General features: G+C 32.2%; 1 protein-coding gene across 1 annotated transcript; it reads left to right on the top strand.

The window, feature by feature from the left end:
- Positions 1-5,450: 5,450 nt before the first annotated feature.
- On the top strand, positions 5,451-14,523 carry LOC131630211 (phosphatidylinositol/phosphatidylcholine transfer protein SFH9-like). Its single transcript, XM_058900998.1, has 15 exons — positions 5,451-5,817; positions 6,355-6,405; positions 6,481-6,781; positions 7,257-7,356; positions 7,608-7,874; positions 7,965-8,042; positions 8,474-8,575; positions 8,657-8,706; positions 8,795-8,894; positions 8,987-9,091; positions 9,192-9,284; positions 10,921-10,999; positions 12,990-13,372; positions 13,472-13,546; positions 13,975-14,523. The coding sequence occupies exons 2-15, from the start codon at positions 6,399-6,401 to the stop codon at positions 14,026-14,028; spliced, it is 1,794 nt and encodes a 597-aa protein (XP_058756981.1). The 5' UTR covers positions 5,451-5,817; positions 6,355-6,398; the 3' UTR covers positions 14,029-14,523.
- Positions 14,524-21,684: the final 7,161 nt, after the last annotated feature.

Genomic DNA, 21,684 nt, shown 5'->3' with positions numbered 1-21,684 from the left:
AAAAAACACTTTTATAAAAGGGAATAACGCAAGCGCCATATTTGTCTCATATTCTTTTGTCTTCAGAATGACTCATAATTCCCTATTCAGAAGGCTTACCAACTTCTGTAAAAGCACCGTCAAACCACCTGGTTTGGCAAAAGAAGAAGCATTGGAAAAATAAAACTGGGTCCATCCAAGAAGATGGAATATTCTTTTGAGACTAGCGAATACTTTTTGTGATTTATTGTTCATAGTTCACTAACTTTGCAGATGTAGGAAATGAAAGGCAAAAGAATGAAACAATTAAACTCTTAAATGGGAAAAAGAAGACTAAAAAAAGAGAGAGGAAGATACTTAAGTCCTGTTTGATTTGGTTTTGTAAAACTATTTTTTTAATTTTTAAAATTTGAAAACAATAAAAGTTGTTTGATATATTTTAAAAACTATTATATATTTAAGAGTTTTAAAAACTAAAGAACTAAAATAGATTTTAAATGTTTTACGATCTGTTTGGTTCAAATAAGAGGAAAGGAGGGGAGGATTTTAGTAGAGAGAAAGGAAAGAGATGATAGGGATTTTCTTTAATTTACATATTTGTCTCATATTCTTTTGTCTTCAGAAGGACTCATGATTCCCTAGTCAGAAGGCTTACCAACTTCTGTAAAAGCACCGTCAAACCACCTGGTTTGGCAAAAGAAGAAGCATTGGAAAAATAAAATTGGGTCCATCCAAGAAGATGGAATATTCTTTTGAGACTGGCGAATACTTTTTTGTGATTTATTATTCATAGTTCACTAACTTTGCAGATGTAGGAAATAAAAGGAAAAAAAAGTGAAACAATTAAACTCTTAAACGGGAAAAAGAAGACTAAAAAAAGAGAGGAACATACTTAGGTCCTGTTTGATTTGGTTTTGCAAAACTATTTTTTTAATTTTTAAAATTTGAATAAAAGTTGTTTGATAGATTTTAAAAACTATTATCTATTTAAGAGATTTAAAAACTAAAGAACTAAAATAGATTTTAAATGTTTTACGATCTGTTTGGTTAAAATGAGGGGAAAGGAGGGGAGGGTTTTAGTAGAGAGAAAGAAAAGGGATGATATGGATTTTCTTTAATTATATATATATATATATGCTTGGTTCAAACCAGAGTAGGGGAGAGAATAAGAGGAATTTTGACTAAAACTATGTTTGGTTCACGAGGGAAGGGGAAGGATTTTATTAGTAACTTACATTTTTATTCTTATGATTTTATATAAGTAATATGATATTCAAAAGTGAAAATTTCATAAATATTTTGTTTGAAATGATATTTGTAATATTAAATGATTAAAAAGTTATAACTTACTGCATAACGTTAAAAAATTGAGTATATTTGATCTGTATTATAACTCTCGACACAAAATAAATTATATATTGATAACAACTTTGGAATAGATAAAATAACTTATTATTAAATATTATATATATATTATAATATAATAAACAAAAATAATTAATGATTTAAAATTGTATATGTAAAAAAATATAATCGAATACTTAACAAAATTTGAAAGAAAAAAAAAACATAAATAAACATACAAATTTATAATAAAAAAATACAAAAATTACAGTGATTATAATTTCTAATAAATAAAAGGGTTAAGTATGTTTTTGGTCCCTATAAATATCTCAAATTTCATTTTTAGTCCTAAATAACATATTTTAGTTCCTATAAAAGTTTTATTCATCCATTTTTAGTCCTTCCTATTTTTAAAAATTTTGAAAACTGTTTAATTATCTTTAAAATTTTAAATTTTTTAATAATATTTTTCATACGTGTTTAAAATACTATAAAGTATCAAATTATAGAATTTTTAAAAATGAGAAGAATTAAATATGAATTTTTTAAATTTCAAAAAATAATGATAAAAGTAATGCAAATCTTGACTTAGAAATTAAATTTTGAGTTCCTTTTTTTTCGATGAACTTTTTATAACGTTCTAAACATGTCTGTAAAATAATCATTCAAAAATATACATCAGTTTATCATTAGGGAATAAAACTACGTGCATAATAATTTTGTGGGGACCAAAATATGTCATTTTGTTAATAGGGACCAAAAACAAAATTTTATAATTTTATAGGAACCAAAAACATACTTAATCGTAAATAAAAATATAAAAAATAATTTGAACGTGAAGAATAATTATAATAAGTTGATGGAAGCAATATAGAAATATCACAAAAAAGAAAAGCAAAAACACGAAAGAAAATAATAATTTGAAATAATAAAATAAAAATGAGGATAATTTAGTAAATATATTAATTTATTAAATATCAAAACTCACATCACCTCCCCTCCCCTCCGAATCTCCCCGATTCAGAGGGCGCAAAAAATGTAATTTGGTGAGAGGGGGGATGATTGCTCCCCTCTCCTCCTAAAAATCAAACCAAACACATTTCATTATAAATATAAAATATCTCCTCTCTTCTCATCCCCTCCTCTCCATTTACCCCGAGCCAAACACACCCTTAATTTTTGGTTTTGGAAAACTGAGAACAAGACAAACAAAGAAAATAAAAGATGTACACTTTTTCATTAGTGACAAATGTGTAATATTGTACAACTTTAAAACAATTTTTAACACTATAATTATCAAGCATGTTTTATTTTAAATTTTTTCTTCAGAACAGTTTTTTAAAATTAATTTACATAATAATTTTTAAAAACTAAAATTAAAACCGATTCAAATAGACCCTTATTGTCCGAAAAGAAAACTACGTTCTAGAAGACAAAAAGTTTCACCAAACACATCTAATCACTCACACAACACGCAAAAAGTTCTGACTTTCAAAAACCGTAGTAGTGATATCTATGAAAATGACATTTTGAAGTATGACACGTTAAATGTATGATTCCTTAAAGGAACTGAAACGATTTTGAGTTATATGCCTTAAAAATAATCAAGGGTCGGCAGACATCTAGGGTTGCAATGACAAGCCCCCGCCTTCCTACACGACGACAATGGCTTGAGAGACAACTAGTCTAGACCAATCAAATCGATCTTAGATGAATTTATGTTGACCATATTGATCTCGACTAAGCAGTCAGATAAGGGTTTCACCCCTTCTAAAATCTTCCTAATATTCTGAGATTATATATATATATATATATATATATATATATATATATATATATATAGAGGAGGGATCAAATTACACCCGAAGAGTTACACCACGAGTTACACTCGTTCAATAACTACATTTCCAATTAATATTTTTTAAATTCAACCGTTGGATATAAAGATAATATCATATAGATCATACCTATAAAGTTTGAGCTTAATCTATAATGATTTACTATGTCATTGAATTACATCAAAATTAACGTTATATGAAAGCTCATTTTGACGTTAATCTTTGGATATCTTGATCGTATAGTAAATCATTATAGATTAAGCTCAAACTTTATAGGTATGATCTATATGATATTATCTTTATATCCAACGGTTGAATTTAAAAAATATTAATTGGAAATGTAGTTATTGAACGAGTGTAACTCGTGGTGTAACTCTTCGGGTGTAATTTGATCCCTCCTCATATATATATATATATATATATATATATATATATATATATATATATATATATATATATATATATATATATATATATATATATATAATATGCGAAGATTATCTTTCTAAGTGATCATCTAAATCTAATATCTTGATCATCTAAATCTAATATCTCAATCATAAAGCATCTAACGACTCTCCACAATTTAATCATAACTAATAACGAATTTGTGAATTGTCATTCTCCTCTATAGAGAATGTGCCATAACCAGAGAATAAGTTTTAAATATAATTTAATTTTACTATTCTTTTTCTTCTTCATTCATATATTAACTTGAACGTTGAAGTGTTAATCTTATAAGTCCTCCACTCCACCGCATTGAAAGTCATGACCTATCATCACTGTCGTTCATCTTCTCATTTCTGGTTCCCACAAGGAACACAGTATAATATAATTTCAATAATTGATGGATCAACATATTTGTTGTTTAGACTTTTAAGTGCTTGTTGTTAAATTCTATTTTAATATTCTCAATAAGTTTTTAATATTTTTATTTAACTTTTCTAAAAAAAGCTCTTCAAAATAAATAATTATTGACATTTTCAAACATACCACAATCATATTTATCATTTCACTATAATTTTCAACAATTTCAAAAAAAAAAAAAAAGGATATAATAAGACGGTAAAATGTTATTGAATTTATATCTAAAACTTGCTTACAACTATGAAATTGTTAATAATGGTAAGAATTGTTCTTCTTTCTTTTGACGGAATTTAAAAGATTTCTTCTTTTGTTTTTGTTTTTGAAGAGTTTATGCATTGTGCAAATTGGTCGGCAAAATTTAGGACATCACAGCTCTTTTAATTGTATCTTGTTTTTTCTCTTTTTTGGGTACAATTAGTTGTACCTTCCTTGATGCAACGTTTAGGTGAAGTTTGTCCAATTAGTTCCATAGTCTTCTTCGATTATATTAATATATTTTTTTCAAAATAAAAATAAAACCGTTTTATAAAAATATACAATCCCGGTTCTATTTGTAAGAAAAATTATTTTTTAGATAAATTGAAATAACTAACGCATCTTAATATATTATTTAAATATATTAATCCTTCAATATATCTAAAATGTCAATTTTTTTGTTTAATTACGATTAAAAGATATCTTGATTTTTCTTTTTTTGTATTGAAAGATATCTTGGTATTACATTAAGATAAACTGTGTTTTCTTCAATGAATTAAAATCATTTAATTGTAGTAATTATTAATTGTAACAAGTCGTTGTTGTATCAAGAACCACAATGCTACTATAACTAATGAATCAATCTCAATTAAGATTTTGATTTTTCTTTTCAAAAAAAGTTTAATATCTTGATAGTTTTTGGTATAAAATTACAATGTTGACCTTTTTTTTTTGTTACAAAATTAAAACCTTGATTTTAGCTCCATTAAATCAATATTTTTAATGCATCCTTAAAATCATTTTAATAAAATTAATTAGTCCCCAATTAGGTAGATATTGACTAGAAAAAAAAACTAATTATGCATGACAAATGTTCCTTTTTCTTTCTTTATTTAAAAGTGTAAAATAGTGTTACAAAAAAAAATTATTAATATGTCATATACTATAAATAATTTTAAAATATTTTTGTGATTTGACAGAATTTTATTGTAAAAAAATTTATATCAAAGAAGACGCACCATCTATTTTATTTATTTATTTTCTATTCAAACAAGTTCACATATTTAAAAAGTAATATTCTACCGTAATTTTTCCGATAAAAGAAAAAAAAAATTAACTGACCACCTAATTTACAAAGTTTATTTTGTTACAAGTTACAACTAATTTTACTAGTTTAACTAACCAAAGTTTACAATTACGTGCTGTAATTCTCAATTAGAAAAGCGTTCAAGATATTTGGAAGCGTGAGTGAAGAACAAAACTCAGACTATTCCCACGCTTTTTAGCATAGCATAGAATAGTCACACTCGATCACCGCCCCCACATTCCGTTAACAAACAAACGTCTCTAAACAAGTGCCAGAAACTTACCAACCAATCAGCCGCCGTTAACTCCTAGCTCAAGCGGCCGTTGCACGCCACTTCCACCAACGACGCTCTTGATAGCGACGCACCTCTCTCTCTCTCTTTCTTTCTCTCTCTCACATCGGCGCCGTACGGAATTCGATACTCTGAGAAAGTGAAGTGCGCCATTTGGATCTCAGAAAGCGATATACATTTTGATTTCTTCCTCTCAATTTATCAACTCGCCTCAGGTATATATAAAAGGGACGCTGTAATGCATTTTCCGATCATTCGTTAATGGATGTTTTTATTGATTGATCTACGATTTTCGGTTAATGCATTTTTTAGAACTATATTGATGGTCTGAATTTTTGCTTTAATTCAGCTCAATTATCGTTTTTCGATTTCAATTTTTGTTTCTGGAGTTGTGCGTAGATCGTTTCAATCTCGGTGAATTTTGTGTTGCATCAATCTAGATTTGAACGAGCTTTGAATTTTTCTCTGATCGTGGCATCGTGTCAACATCTATGATTGATCTATTGTTTTGGATTTTTATTCATCTAGTGATTTGTTTACTCTGTGTTACACTCTGGAGTTCTTCAATTTTAAGTATTAACTGTGGAATGTTCTAGTTTCTCTAGAATTTGCATTTGTTCTTAAGGGATTTAATCAAGCTGAATATGCTTTGTGTTACGATTGAATTGAATAGCTGGTGTAAATGAAATAATAGTTTTATCTTTAGAGTATATTCCATCATTAAATCTTTTTCTTGCTTTCTTGTGGTGCAGAGGTAATCGAGGTGTGGATTATTTGAATTTGAGTCTTGAATAGAATGCAAGGTACAAACTTATTTGATATTAAGATGATGATTTATTTGGTTGTGTTTTTGGTGACTGATGACTCTGTGGTTTTAGGGGAAGGATTATTAATTCAAGAAGATGAGAGGATTAGAACTTTGGAGCCTGAAACCTCTGAGGATGAGTGGCGGAAGTCTCGAGCTAGATCTCTTAGGAGAAGAGCAATGACTGCCTCAACAAGACTCACTTATAGTCTCAGGAAGCGTAATAAGCGAGTAGCCGATTATCAATTTGATTCAGTTTTCATTGAAGATATCCGTGATGCCAAAGAGGAAGAAACTGTGAATTTGTTTCGATTGGCACTACAAACTAGAGATCTGCTTCCAGATTCCCATGACAATTATCACACAATGCTGAGGTAATTTGTCTGATTGAAGTTAACTTTACTGCTGAGCATGCAGTTTCTCTTTTGATAGCGCAATTTATGACTTGAAATAAATAGAAATATCATTGGTTATGCTGTTTGGATCTCATTGATTCATATGTCAAAAGTACAACTTTTATTTACCTTAATTTAACCAAGGAAAATTAATTGCACATTTCTGGAGAGACGTTGTAGGTTTTGCCTCTTTAATATAATCTTGTTTTCAGTTTGGAGTATTCTCCCTCTTTTAAAAATGGGTTGAATCAGAAGTTTAATTAAATGAATTATTTATCCATATTGCCTTCCATTGATGATTTAAAACCTTTCCAGAAACTTCTATCGGGCAGAATAGATTTTTTTGACAAGTCAAGGAGAATGGATGAAGATTATTTTCCTATACAAGTTTTTGTTCAAAGAGAAATGTTTTACACATGCTGTGTTACAGGCTGTTACTGTTTTAATGCTGCAGGTTTCTGAAGGCCAGAAAGTTTGACATTGATAAAACGGTCCAGATGTGGGCAGATATGCTCCATTGGAGAAAGGAGAATGGAGTAGATTCTATTATACAGGTATAATTTGGTACTAGTTGGTTTTCCTTTTACTTAATAGGGAAGCTAGTCTTTCTTGATTATTTGAACACAAAGATTGAAAGAGCTTATCGGAGTTTTCAACTCAAAACAGCCACCCAAAGCATCTAGTTGTAGCAATGAAAAATCCTGTGTAGTATTCCTATAAAAGATTTTCCCCAATATTATTCGTTTGTTCGGGAATTATTTTATTCTTTTATCTGAAGGAACATTAAACAATCCATAATGTGTAGGATTTCGTATATAAGGAGTATGAAGACGTTCAGCGTTTCTACCCTCATGGTATGCATGGTGTGGACAAAGAAGGGCGACCAGTTTATATCGAGAGACTTGGCAAAGTTGAACCCAACAAGTTGATGAATGTCACCACAATAGATCGATTTTTAAGATATCACGTTCAGGGATTTGAGAAAATGTTTAAAGAGAAATTCCCAGCATGTTCTATAGCAGCAAAGCGGATCATACATAGAACAACAACTATAATTGATGTGCACGGCGTGGTAAATTCTATACTTATAACGACTCATCAGAATAGCCTAAATAACATAATGTGGAAATCATAGTTTATTGCTACTTTGTATATTATGCAGAACTGGTTGAGCTTTAGCAAAATTGCAAATGAACTTGTTATGCGCATGCAAAAAATTGACGGTGATAACTACCCTGAGGTAACTAAATGTTGTAGGATGTTGAATTTAACTTGGTAAGCAAATTATAGTAGTGATCTTTAAAGTGGAAATCTCACTAGTTCAATTCAGAGATTCTTTAAAAGATTTTAAAAAATAGGTATGCAAGCTATTTCTTTTCATGATGACTAAAAAAAAGGAATTTCGTACAGATTAGGTTTATATGTGTTTATTTTCCTGCTGAGTTCAGTGTTCTTGTTTCTTGTCATTATACAATTCATGTTGTCATGCATATGTTGACATGGAGGCATGCATGTATGTGCACTCAAATACATGTCGAAAAGGAACCTGAATTAGGGATACAAAACTTGCAATGCTCTGTAGTCTGTACCCTTACTGCAAATCAAAAGTTACCTTTGGTGATTTTGGTACACAGACCTCGTGCATTTCTGAATATGCTCTTCTTTTTCCAGACATTAAACCAAATGTTCATTGTTAATGCTGGTAGTGGGTTCAAGCTAATATGGAATACAGCAAAAGGATTTCTTGATCCAAGGACCACAGCCAAAATAATTGTATATATCTTTCTTTTTTTGCTTTGATTTACCTTTAGAAAGGAATGACAAGAGTCTAAATGATTCATGCTGGATTTACAGGTTTTGGGCAACAAGTTCCAGAGCAGATTATTAGAGGTCATAGACGCAAGGTTTCTGTTGTTTTTGTACTGTCTCAGCTAATTAACTGCTTCTATGTCTGTAATAATGAATATTTTACGAACATTTGCTTTTGAACAGTCAACTTCCTGATTTTCTGGGTGGAAGTTGTTCATGCCCAAATGATGGAGGATGTCTTAGATCTAACAAGGGACCTTGGAATGATCCTGACATTTTGAGAGTATGGCATCATTAGGATTGTTGTATTTGTTTGAATTCCTTCAACAATTACTGCTCAAATCTGCAGCTAATTCTCCCTTATGCTATGTACAGTTGTTAAATTCTAGAGAAGCAACAAAGCCAGTGAAATTTGGAAGTTCGTCTGTTGCTGATAGATTAGATGCTGAGTCATATGCCAGCATGGTCACTCATAAATTGGTTAAGTTTGAGTACAGTATTCTTTTTTGCACAGTTTGCGAGTCACATTCATAATGTTTTTGCATGATGTGGAGCTTTACTCACAATTATTTTTTCACAGGTTACAAGCACTGAAATATCGGAACCCGGATCAACGTCAAAAGTAACGTTAATTCCTTCAACTTTTATGCAAACAGTTTCTTCTAGTGAGAATGTAAGCTGTCTTTCTATTTTCATTTTTTTGGTGTTATCTTATACATGTGGAAGGTCTAGGGTTAGAGAGAAGGAAAGGAATACTAAGAATTATTAAATTGGAGAAATGCTGGAAATAAGCTCTTTCCAAATACTCACTTATTGGGAAATATTTATGTGGGCGCATTCCCTATTAGGTGGGACATACTTCCAAATTTGTGGCACTCACATGAAATTCATCAGATAATGAAGAATATGTTAGTGTTGTTAGCATTTTTAATTTATATAGTGTATGCTGCATTTTATTATAGAAGACAAACTACTGATTTTTATTCATACCGATACTACTGTTGAGATATTGATATGAATTTTTACTATCAAGGTTTTCCTTGTATATAATTCTGTGTTTATTAGGAATGACTTATCCAGATTTATTCCCTTAATAAAGGGATTCTCATTGTACAGCTTTCATTAATAGTAATATGAAGCTGAAAGCTAATCTCTCAGGTTATTTAGTACCAAAACCTTACTCTCAAGTACTACTACTAATCCTCTTTAATCAATCATGATTTATAAATAAATATGAAAATCAATCCTAAGAGGTAACTTGTTAGAGAAATATAAGAAATATGTAAATGGTTTGCTGGGTATGTTAAATATTTTATGATAAAGTAATAATGTGAGATGTTTTTCTAGTCATCCTAACAATTCATCTCACATAAGAGTTATGAAACCCGAACACTAACATGAACACCAAATACCAACACCGACACATGCAATGTCTAAAATATAGGACATCGGGATATAGTACACTCACATGCATATACATATACGTACAGGAAGCATATTGGCGTTGATCATGAAAGAATTAATCACAACCTCATTCTCTTGTTGTATGGTGAAGACTATCTTCTCAAATACTCACTGAATACACCCTCTTCTATACATACATCTATGTAGCATAAAAAAGTGATAATGTATGGAGTTTGCATAAAAGAAATTTGACAATTAGATCATATTTGCTTTATTTTGAAAGTTGAAGGATTTGATTCGCTCGAAAAAATTGAGGACCAAAGCATACTCCAAATTAGAAGGATCAAAAGTGTTATTAAAAATATTTTTCTCTTTATCTTGGAATATTGAGATTTTCACATCTTAGTTTTATCTAGAGTTTCTCTAAATAAAGTAGATAGTTAGTGAAACACTCCTTGGTTTCTACACTAGCTAAAGTGTGTCAGTTTTGCTTATGAAAATAAAGGCTGACATGCTTTTGTTGCCTAATCACAAATTTGAGGATACTAAAACTAAAGCCAAGATAAAGATTTCAGACATAAATGGAAGATTGTATAATATTTATTTAGTTCTTATCTTAAATTTATAATTATAAATACAGTAAATGTGCGACCTTCTTTGACCCCACTCAGATTCCGACTAACATATAGGTTGATGGAAATATGATTAGTGAAATACCATAGGTGCCAAAATTTAAACTGCAAGATATAATTAATCTTCATTAAAGAAGGAAAAAGTTTTGGGATAAAACTAAAAATTTATGTAACCTTTAATATTATATAGAAGTAAAAGTCGATTTTCAGTAATTTGTATATTTATAATATTGACTAACTGCAACTCATGTATGATATGGAACTATATTGCAGAAAAGGATGAGCATACCTATCTGCAACCTAGATGAGCCAAACAATGATGCCAAAGAAGTTGGTGATGTTGGTTTACCAAGTACGTCATCCAAAAGCATGTCCTATTATAATTAGGGTTTATCTTGTGGTTTATTATTGGGTTTATTATAATTTACGTCCCCAAAATATGGTAAAGTTTGGTCTTGAAATGTGCTATTCGTGGTCCACTGGTTGTTGTTGTTGTGAACATTGTGTTATTAATCGGTAATGTTTCAAATGGAGTGACACCTCAGTTTCGTACAATCAAATAATCCATATTGGCTGCAAATGTGTTTAAAACGTCTCCACCTCACCAGGATAGGTCATTCATGCAATCTGCCCAATTCAAAATGAAACCGTACTCTTCCTCATTTGTTCTTCTTCCTTGTTGATATAACAGAATCCTAATGCTGATATTCTTTACCCATCAGAGTTTGCACTGGCACAGTAATGATAGAATCGCCAATGTGGACCCGCATTGGATCAATATTCTAAATGGAACAAATAATATTAATAACAGCGCTAACAACCAAATCCTTCATAACCTTAAGCTCATATTTTTTCTAATGAAGTGATTTCAATCAAAACTTGATTGGTGAAGCTAACACCCAACTAGCCTAGCAAATTTCCACCAAACTTTCTCTATTGCGTGCAATCCCATCTCCTGTGCCGCCAAGAGTGAAAATTGGCCTCGCAAACAACAGATACTTGATATGGTTGTCCATTTGGAGGCACTCTGAGGTTGGTGCTGATACCAGAAGGTGGTGTCTTAATACCAATATTCTTCTTGGCTTGTTTGAACAACTCTTTGTCCTCATCTTTCTTTATTGCTTTTAGTTTTTCCCCAATGAGTTCAAGGTTGTACTTCTACAATGTCCCGCTCTCCGAAAATACCACGACGAGATTACGTGCCATCTGATCACCCATAGTTGGAAAAAGGAGGCTGATCGCTTTGATTCTAGAGCATGTTCCATCAACTGCCTTGGGCACGATAGAGGTCCTTCCAGCCACTATGAGATCCATCATGATCAACATCACATCATTTTTCCTTCTGGGGATGGAAGAGGTGAGAATTCATGTCCTTCCCATCATTGGAAAATAATGCGGAAGTACTCTTCCCAATTCCCACCTTAGTGCTGCACAGGTTTTGATAGACCAGTGAAGAAGTAGAAACAACATATGAAGAAGAGTAGAGCTTCATTTTCAATTTGGTAAATAGGGGAAATGACGTGGCTTGGTAAGGTGGAGATGTTTTAAACACATCAGCAGTCAACAAATATTATTTGCCCAAGTAAATAGGTTAGAGGTGTTACTCCGTTTGACACCTTAACAGTTAATGCGACAGAGCCTGCAATGAGAACAACGAATAACACATTTTAGGAAATGGAGGAGGAAAGGATACATTTTAAAGTTCAAAAACTAAGACTAAACTTCACCATATTTTGGAGGACTAAAAGATAAATAATCCTTTTAGTGTATTTATTAATATTTATCATATGATGTTCTTGTTTTGTTCTTTATATGATAGTAATAGAATATGCAACATAACCTCATATTAATCTTGGCTTACATGACTCAAATTCAGCAAACATGAAAAGAGGTGTTGGGAAAAATCCAAGTCCCGCATTGAATAGAGATAAGGCCTAAAATGAGTTTATAACTAGTGGCCCACCTCACCTTACCAGCCCATTTTGTAAAGATGAATTAGAGGCTCAATGTAAAAACCTAGTTGGAGGAATTTGATGTAGTTTAAATTCATTTAGAAAATTATTTCACTTGGTCAAGACTTAACCAAGTCATGTGACAGATGTTCCTAAGGCCATACATGTTTTAGAACAGAATGAATATTATGGCTTTTATATTTCCTTGTGCCAGATACTTTTTTTGAAAATTCAGTTTTTATGCTCTGGAATGTAGTATTCTTTGTTGATGAAATGTTGTATCTGAAAATTTTATTGACTGTTTGAGCCACATTGACTTGTCTCCTTTTCCAGTTAGGAGAATTCCATTTCCTGCACTAACTTTACTTTAAAAAATGATGCATCTGATAGGTGGTTTAAGCAACAATCATTCAAGAAAACAACCAAAGAAGCTGGTGTCCTATGTCACTAGTACATTGAATCAAATCATAGTTAAAGTGTTAGCTTGTATATATGTAGTATTTTCAGCATTGGTGAATTTCTGTATGGTTCGCTCTTCCAAAAAGCAACCAGGAAGTCATCAGAAAATCCAGCTAGTGGAATCCAGCTCTTCAGAACAAATAATCACTCCGGAAGTAAAGGAACCGATTTGGCAGAGGTTGCGAAATTTAGAGGCAGTAGTGACCGAGATGGCTAATAAACCTAGAACAATTCCTCCTGAGAAAGAAGATATTCTTCAAGAGTCGCTGAGTCGTATAAAAGGAATAGAATATGACTTGCAAAAGACAAGGAAGGTAGTGCCAGTCTCCTGTGATAAAATTGATCCTTTTGGAGGACATGTTGTTTAAAGAATTCACATTACTGTATTGATTGAGTTTGCTTCTTCATTTTAGGCACTGCTTGCAACTACTTCAAAGCAAGATGAGCTTGCCGAGTCACTCGAAAGCTTAAAGGATGATAAATTTGATGTAAGTCGCTATTGCCTCTCATTGTCAGTTTGAGAACTTGATGTATAAAACTTAATCAAAATAGTCTGCTCTAAAATGCTGCTGGTGCATAGTGCATACCTTTCTTTTCATTTAATGCATAACATCATAGAACTTCAGTTGGACTATTTTTTGTAATTTATATCAAAATTTTGTCATGGGCTAAAGGAGAAAACTCATCATATTTGAATTGTGCACCAATCTGCAAGCCTGGTTACATTTCAATGTTTTACTTGATTTTTTTAAAATTTGTTTCCAGATGGAATGTATGCCCTATCTCATCTCATCTGGTATTGTTCAATATATTTTTAGATGTGATAGTCGTAAATAAATTTTTAGTACTTTTTTCCTTCCAGAACTCCATTCTTTGTTTTGCATATACTGATAATGATAACTTTCTAAACATACAGGGGACAAACTCATGTTGGCCTAAAAATAGTAAATATCATGCCTCTGGAAGATGAGTGTACAGCATCAGTTTGCGAAGCTTGGCAAGTATATTGCAAATGTTTTGCAAGTATATTGTTTTTGAAAGTCTACGGCTGAATTACTGCGGGATATAAACTTCTCTTGACTTACATAAAGGATTTGCTCTCATAGCTGACTTTACTTCTGTGATATAACCACAGAATTTTGTACTCACACACACACACACCAGAAGAAATGGAAGTATTTTGCAATACCCATTCTTTTCAGGTTTGAGAATTGGGATATGAGGGTGTCTCAAGGCAGCAAGAAGTTTTTTTGAGGGCTCTGAACTCTTGAGTTCTTCCTCTTAATAGGCATTATTGTGTCAACCACATTATTTTCTTACTACATTTCTTGTACAGAGAGTACATAGATACAAAAAATGCTACTCAAATTCAGATGTATTTATTTTAATGTATACCAGTAGCATTTATGAACAAAAAGGAAACTTTTTCAGGTGATACATAGTACATAGTTTGTGTTTTACTTTACCTTGGACTAGATGAATATGTCTTTCTGTTTGCAGACCTGTTATTGTTAATATGCCCCCAAAGAAAGCTATGTTTCAATTTCTTTTATATATATATATATATATATATATATATATATATATATATATATATATATATATATATATATATATATATATATATATATATATATATATATATATATATATATATATATATATATATATATATATATGAAAAAGGGATATGCAATGGCAGTGTAAAATATTTTACACTGTCAACCAATCACAATCATGTATTCAATTAAAACACAATTTTAATTAAAAAAATTAATATGACATGGCAAGTATAAGGATTTTGATTGGTTGTATGTGTAAAGTTAATTTACACTGTCAGTGCATTACCTTTAACACCTCTCTCTCTCTCTCTCTCTATATATATATATATATATATATATATATATATATATATATATATATATATATATATATATATATATATATATATATATATGTATATATATATATATATATATATATATATATATATATATATATATATATATATATATATATATATATATATATATATATATATATATATATATAACTTGAAGAAGTTAAAATCTAAAACTTATAAAACATGTTTTAACTACTTGAATACATTTTATACATTCCAAGTTTCAATTAGGGAAGTGTTTTCTTTTGGTCTAGTAACCTAAAATTAAGTACACTAGTGTCATTGTAAGGATTGAGTTATCTCCTCCTATGATATATATAGCTAGCTTCACTTAATTAGATTGTGGTCCCTTCCTCAACTCTATGTGTGGTAAGCACACCTCGCAGTGTATTTCGATGAAGTATTTTAATGAGGTAATGGAATGTTTTGAAGAAATTTAAAATAATTTGTATAAAATTTATTGTTTAGATACAAAAATGAAAAATTGTTTAAATGATAAAAATTTATGGAGTATTTTATCTAAGTTAAATTTTGTTATTTTGAAATGACACAAAAAATCAAAGAATTGGAAATTCCTCTCATACTCCATAGAATGTATTTGTTACTATTATTTCTTCAAATTTTGTAAATTGGTCCTTATATTTGTTTAAATTACAAAATTAACTCTAAAAAATTTCAAAAAATTGCAACTTGATCCTTAATAATTTTTAAAATTCATAATTTGGTCCTCCAAATTTTAAAAATTGCAAATTGGTCTCTAGTTTCCAATTTTTTAATTTGGTCCAAAAAGTTAAATTTTATAAAAAATATCCCAAAAATCTAACAATAAATTATTTTAATACTCCATTTAAACAAAATAATTTAAAAATAAATGGATTTCAATTGAATTATTTGAATTGCTTTAAATTTTAAATTCCTTTTAAATTTCTAATTTTCTCATCCAAACACACTCGAAAGATATTTAAAATCCTCTGAATTGTTGCCTACAAACGACAACTAACGAAACGGCATTTAGCATGGACTAATTAATTTTTGTCTACTATAATTAAGTTATATATTTTTTACCTACAATAGCAGGTCATGACTGGTTAAATACATTTTATCTTGTGAGTGTCAATTGTTATATTAATGCTCGCAAATTACATCATCCAAATAGTCATATGTCATATACATAATCAATAAGACATTGTTTCACAAGCAAAAATATGGAACATAGTTCTTCAATAAAAGTGCCAACGCATATTGGATTGCAAAACAGATTATTGATAGGTTGAAGAACAATACCAAGATGAAATTAAATGAGGTGGTAGCAAATGTGAGATTGGTGTATGAACTTTATAGACAACTTGTTGAAGGGAAATCTAGCAAGCAATATAGCTTGTTATGGTAATATGATACTGGATTGAGGAGGGCTTCATCAAGAAACACTTTTAAGCTCAACATTGATTGTCCAACACCAGGGTTGCAACTAAGGTTTGAAAGGTGTTGTTTTGATGAGACAAAAAACGCTTTGACAAAAGTATGTACCCAATTTATAGGTTTATACGGATGTTATCTAAAGCACAAATATGATGGAATATTACTAATTATTGTTGGGAGAGATCCTAATTATTAGTGTTTTCATGTTACTTTTGGAATTGTTAAGAATGAAATCGGGGGCTCTTAGACCTGGTTTATTAAGTTGCTTCTTAAAGACATTGGTGAAACTTGATGGTGTTTCATTTTTACCAGCAAAAGGTAAGTCTTACTCTTACTAACTATGTTGTTTACTTCATTTGTTATGTTTTTAAACTGTATAACATTTCTTATTATTGAAGGGTTTAGTTCAAGTTTTTGAGGAATAATACCCAGGATTTGAACATAAATTATGTCTTAGACATTTGTATGCTAACTTCAAGAAGAAGTTTGGAGGAGGAACTTTGTTTAGATATCTCACGATGGTTACTGTTGAGACAACATACTTTGAAGCATATAAAGCCAAGACACATCAAAGTCAGGTGGTGTCAGAACTTTCATTGGTAAAAGATCCAAAGCATCTAACTCTAGTGCCTTCAAACCACCAGGTGTTGTCAAGGTTTCTTAACAAAATCCAAGTACCAATAATCGTGAAAGGATCTTCACTTTTTGTGCATTCAAACCACCATGTGCACTTACTAACTCTTGCTTGTTATGACAGGCCAAAAGTCTTATACCAAAATAGAACAAAGTGAAGATATTTATATATCTTGTAACTATATTGTCATGAATTATGATCATTGTGTTGTATTTTGATTTGTCTATGTAATGGAAGGATTGAATGGTGTTGTATCACCAATATGTCATATAAATTGTTGTAACAATTTTCTAATGAATAGACCCTTGTTGATGTAAATGTTGTTTGAAAATTTTGCTGTCAATTGGTATTTAAATGTTGTATAACAATATTGTTTGGCCAAATATGATACAAAAATCATGACAACTGTACTATTTTAAATATAAGCTATACAATGCCAAATATGAGCTTCAAAACTGACGGAGGTTACCAAAAAGAATTAATCTTCAAATGGCAGAAGCTCTAGAAGAGGTTTGAAACAATGAATGATCGACTTAAGGCGGAGTAATCTTCTACCCCTAGTTTGGAATGCTGAGTTGTAACGCCTCATACTACTTTCAAGATTTATGACTAACTCCACTAACCAACACGGGTCTTTTCAGCATGCTTTGTCTTCACTCGCACGCTTTCCGAGAAACTTAACAAAATGTCACTCATCCAAATACTACTCCAAGTATAGCACGCTTAACTATGAATTTCTTATTTGTTAGGCTACCAAAATATGTATCTTGATAGCAAAGATAGTATCAATCAATTTGTATAAGTCTTCTTTCAACCATGAAATCTCATACTTGCACAACCTCGAGATCCCTCTCATTCTTATGTGAATTCGTTTTTTCTCCTATAAGCTGCTTCCGGAGATACATATCCGGAAACACTTTTTTTCAGCATTTGCTTTTTTTTAGCTACATCTACGAAAGTGGTTTAAAATGGTAAACATTGTGAAAAATTCAACTTAATTCAGTTCAGGGAAACTTCCATAGATGTAGCTCCGGAATGTCTTAACTTTACAGATTGTTCCATAGATGTACCTACGGAACCTTCTGCTATATTTTAAACCAACTATATTTCACTCCAAAGCTCCAATTTTTTTGTGCAACAGAATAATACATCAAAATAATGATATGTCTACTCAATGTTATATAGTAAATCAAAATAATACATCATATACATCTTCCAAATAGTCATATGTCATATACATAATAAAAAATAGTGCATCAATGTAATCAAAATACAAACATCAAAATAATCAGCATGGTCACTACTGTGAATTCCGAACAACATTTACATCCTCTCATCTGCCTCTCGCGCCTCCTCTGCGTCTACCACCTCCTCTGTCAACTTGTCTTCCTCTACTGTCTAATTTCCCATTCATCTTGGCGTGATGTCTGCGGTACACTAGTGCCCCCTGTGCCACCTCCATAATGTTATCTAGTATACGCCTGGCACCAGATGTAACAACCCGGGCCCCTCGCAAGGCAATCCCGACACTATAACACCCGAGCCAGACCTTTTCGTGAATTATTTTACATATTTATTAATGGGGTAAGTAGGGTGTTGCAAATGGTATCAGATCCAGAACTCTCCCAGTACGACGTGGTTCGAGCACGAACATGTAGAAGCTGGTGGGCATGTAACACTCGAGGCCGAAGAAGGCGGGGGGTGGTTGCACCACATGTAACACTCGAGGTCGAATATGGCAAGGAGTGGTCGCCACATGTGAATGAGAGGGATCTTGAGACCGTACATGTATAAGACTGCATGGTTGAAGGAAAAACTTATAAGGGTTGATGGGTACTACTTATACCAACAAGATGCATCTTCTTTTCAGTAGCCCGTTCCATAAGAACTCCATAGTTAAGCGTGCTTGACTTGGAGCAATTCTGAAATGGGTGACTTCTGGGAAGTTTTCCGGAACCTGAGTGTCCAACTGAGATTGCTGCTCCTGTAATATCTCCTTATGAGCTGGTCTGGGCGGTGATCCCTCTGCATGGGGACCATGTAGGGGTGTGAGACAGTGAAGAACCATACGATGTACCCATCACCGTAAATCCGGTCTTTCTGCTCTAGTCGTCCGAGCCTCGTCTAGAACCATGTGGTTCTGATAGTCAGGAAATATATCATTTATCTTCCTGCAGGTCAAGCCGAGAGGAGCGGAGACAGAAGGGTGTTCTGTACTATTCTTTTGACTGGAAGGTTTATGTGTTCTGTACTAAGCCCAAAATTGAGGCTGACTCAGTGGGTATACTCTATTGAGTGGAGGCTGGTGGATTTTGTCTGTTTTGTACTAAGCCCAAAATTGAGGCTAACTCACTGAGGAATGGTCTTTGAATTATTTATGTCTTGTATGAAGACCAAGATTAAGGCTAACTCTGAGGGGGTTATATGAGTATGGTTTATTTATGTCTTGCATGAAGCCTAAGATTGAGGCTGACCCTTCTGAGGAGTGGAATACTTCTTGCTCAAAGCCCAATGATTAAGGTTGGCTCTACTGAGGAAAGAGTTTGAAAAACTGTATTTTTAAAGATTGTTTGACAGTTTGTTTTGGTGTCTTGTACAAATCCCAAGATTGAGGCCGACACAGCTGGGGAAACAGATTCAGAGATTGAATCCTTTTGACTGTTGAAAGAATGTTTTTCTTCTGTCTTGTACAAAGCCCAAGATTGAGACTGACTCAGCTGAGGAAAGATGGGTGACTGAGATTTTCCATATCTCTTGGTCCCAAGGGTTGACACTGTTATAGGGTTTTGAACACATGAATAATTGTGATTGTGTATTTGAAGGATTTGGATCCTCACAGGAGTTTGGATAAAGGTGACTAAAGACTTGTCCTATGCTTTTAAGAAGCCTGAGAGTTCTTGTATAAAAGCTCAAGGGGAAGCTGAAGGGAAATGCTTATAAAAAGCCTGTGGGTCCTTGTATTATGAGCCTAAGAGGAGGCTAATTGAGGATCATTGAGGGTCCTTGAAGGATAGAAAAACACTTAGAAAGGGGGGGGGGGGGGTTTGAATAAGTGTAGTCTAAAAACTTGAACGATAAAAACAATTTGCACAGTTATTTTTATCCTGGTTCGTTGTTAACTAAACTACTCCAGTCCACCCCCACGGAGTGATTTACCTCACCTGAGGATTTAATCCACTAATCGCAACAGATTACAATGGTTTTCCACTTAGCCCACGACTAAGTCTTCTAGAGTATCCTGATCACAACCTGATCACTCTAGGAACAAATGCTTAGACACAAGCTAAGACTTTCTTAGAGTATCCTGACCACCACGTGATCACTCTAATTACAACTGCTTAGACACAAGCTAAGACTTCCTAGAGTATCCTGATCAACACTTGATCACTCTAGTTACTTACAAATTAATGTAATCAAATAAGAGTATTACAATTACTTCTGAAAAGCTATAATCACAACAGTGATATTTCTCTTAAAGTTTAAGCTTAATCTCACTAATATATTACAACAACAATGTAGTGAGCTTTGATGAAGATGAAGTTTCTGAGATTTGAGTTGAACAGCGTTTCAGCAAGTTTTTCAGAATAAGTTCTTTCAAAATCGTTAACCTTGCTTCTCATCAGAACTTCATATTTATAGGCACTTTGAGAAGATGACCGTTGGGAGCATTTAATGCTTTGCGTATTCCGTACAGCATTGCATTTAATGTTTCACGCTTTTGTCAACTACCTCGAGCCTTGTTCACGCTGTGTCTACTGACGTTGCCTTTAATAGCTTCCAACGTTCCTTTTGTCAGTCAGCGTAGCCTGCCACCTGTACTTTCTTCTGATATGATGTTTGTGTATACAGCGTTTGAATATCATCAGAGTCAAACAGCTTGGTGCATAGCATCTTCTTGTCTTCTGACCTTGAAGTGCTTCTGAGCGTGATACCATGAGAACTTCAGTGCTTCTGCTTCTGATCTCAAGTTCTTCTGATGCTTCCATAGACCCATGTTCTGATTCTGCCTTGACCATCTTCTGATGTCTTGCCAGACCATGTTCTGATGTTGCATGCTGAACCTTCTGAGTCAAAGCTTCTTAGCGCTGATTTGTGCATACTCTTTATATATTTCCTGAAAGGGAAATTGCAATGTATTAGAGTACCACATTATCTCACACAAAATTCATATCCTTGTTATCATCAAAACTAAGAATATTGATCAGAACAAATCTTGTTCTAACAATCTCCCCCTTTTTGATGATGACAAAAACATATATAAATGATATGAATTTGCGATCAGAAAGAACGGACGGCTAAAGACAATTTACACAGCTATAGCATAAGCATGTGAATATGTCTCCCCCTGAGATTAACAATCTCCCCCTGAGATGAATAATCTCCCCCTGAAATTAATACTAGAAGAATTTTATAAATAAAAGACTTCCCTGAGTATTTCAGTAGAGACGTTCACAGTGCTTGATCTTCAGAACATTCATGACTTCTGATTTCTGCTTCCATAGGACAGCTTCAGAACATTGAATTTCTTTAGATCCTCAGAACGTTCACAGCTTCTGATTCCTGCTTCCATTGGACAGCTTCAGAACTTGAATTTCTTTGATCTTCAGAACATTCACATCTTCTGATTCCTGCTTCCATCGGACAGCTTCAGAACTTGAATTTCTTTGATC

Source organism: Vicia villosa, unplaced genomic scaffold (genome assembly GCF_029867415.1).
Source record: "Vicia villosa cultivar HV-30 ecotype Madison, WI unplaced genomic scaffold, Vvil1.0 ctg.000659F_1_1, whole genome shotgun sequence".
NCBI classification, from domain to species: domain Eukaryota; kingdom Viridiplantae; phylum Streptophyta; class Magnoliopsida; order Fabales; family Fabaceae; genus Vicia; species Vicia villosa.
This window is presented reverse-complemented; position numbering and strand designations above follow the sequence as displayed.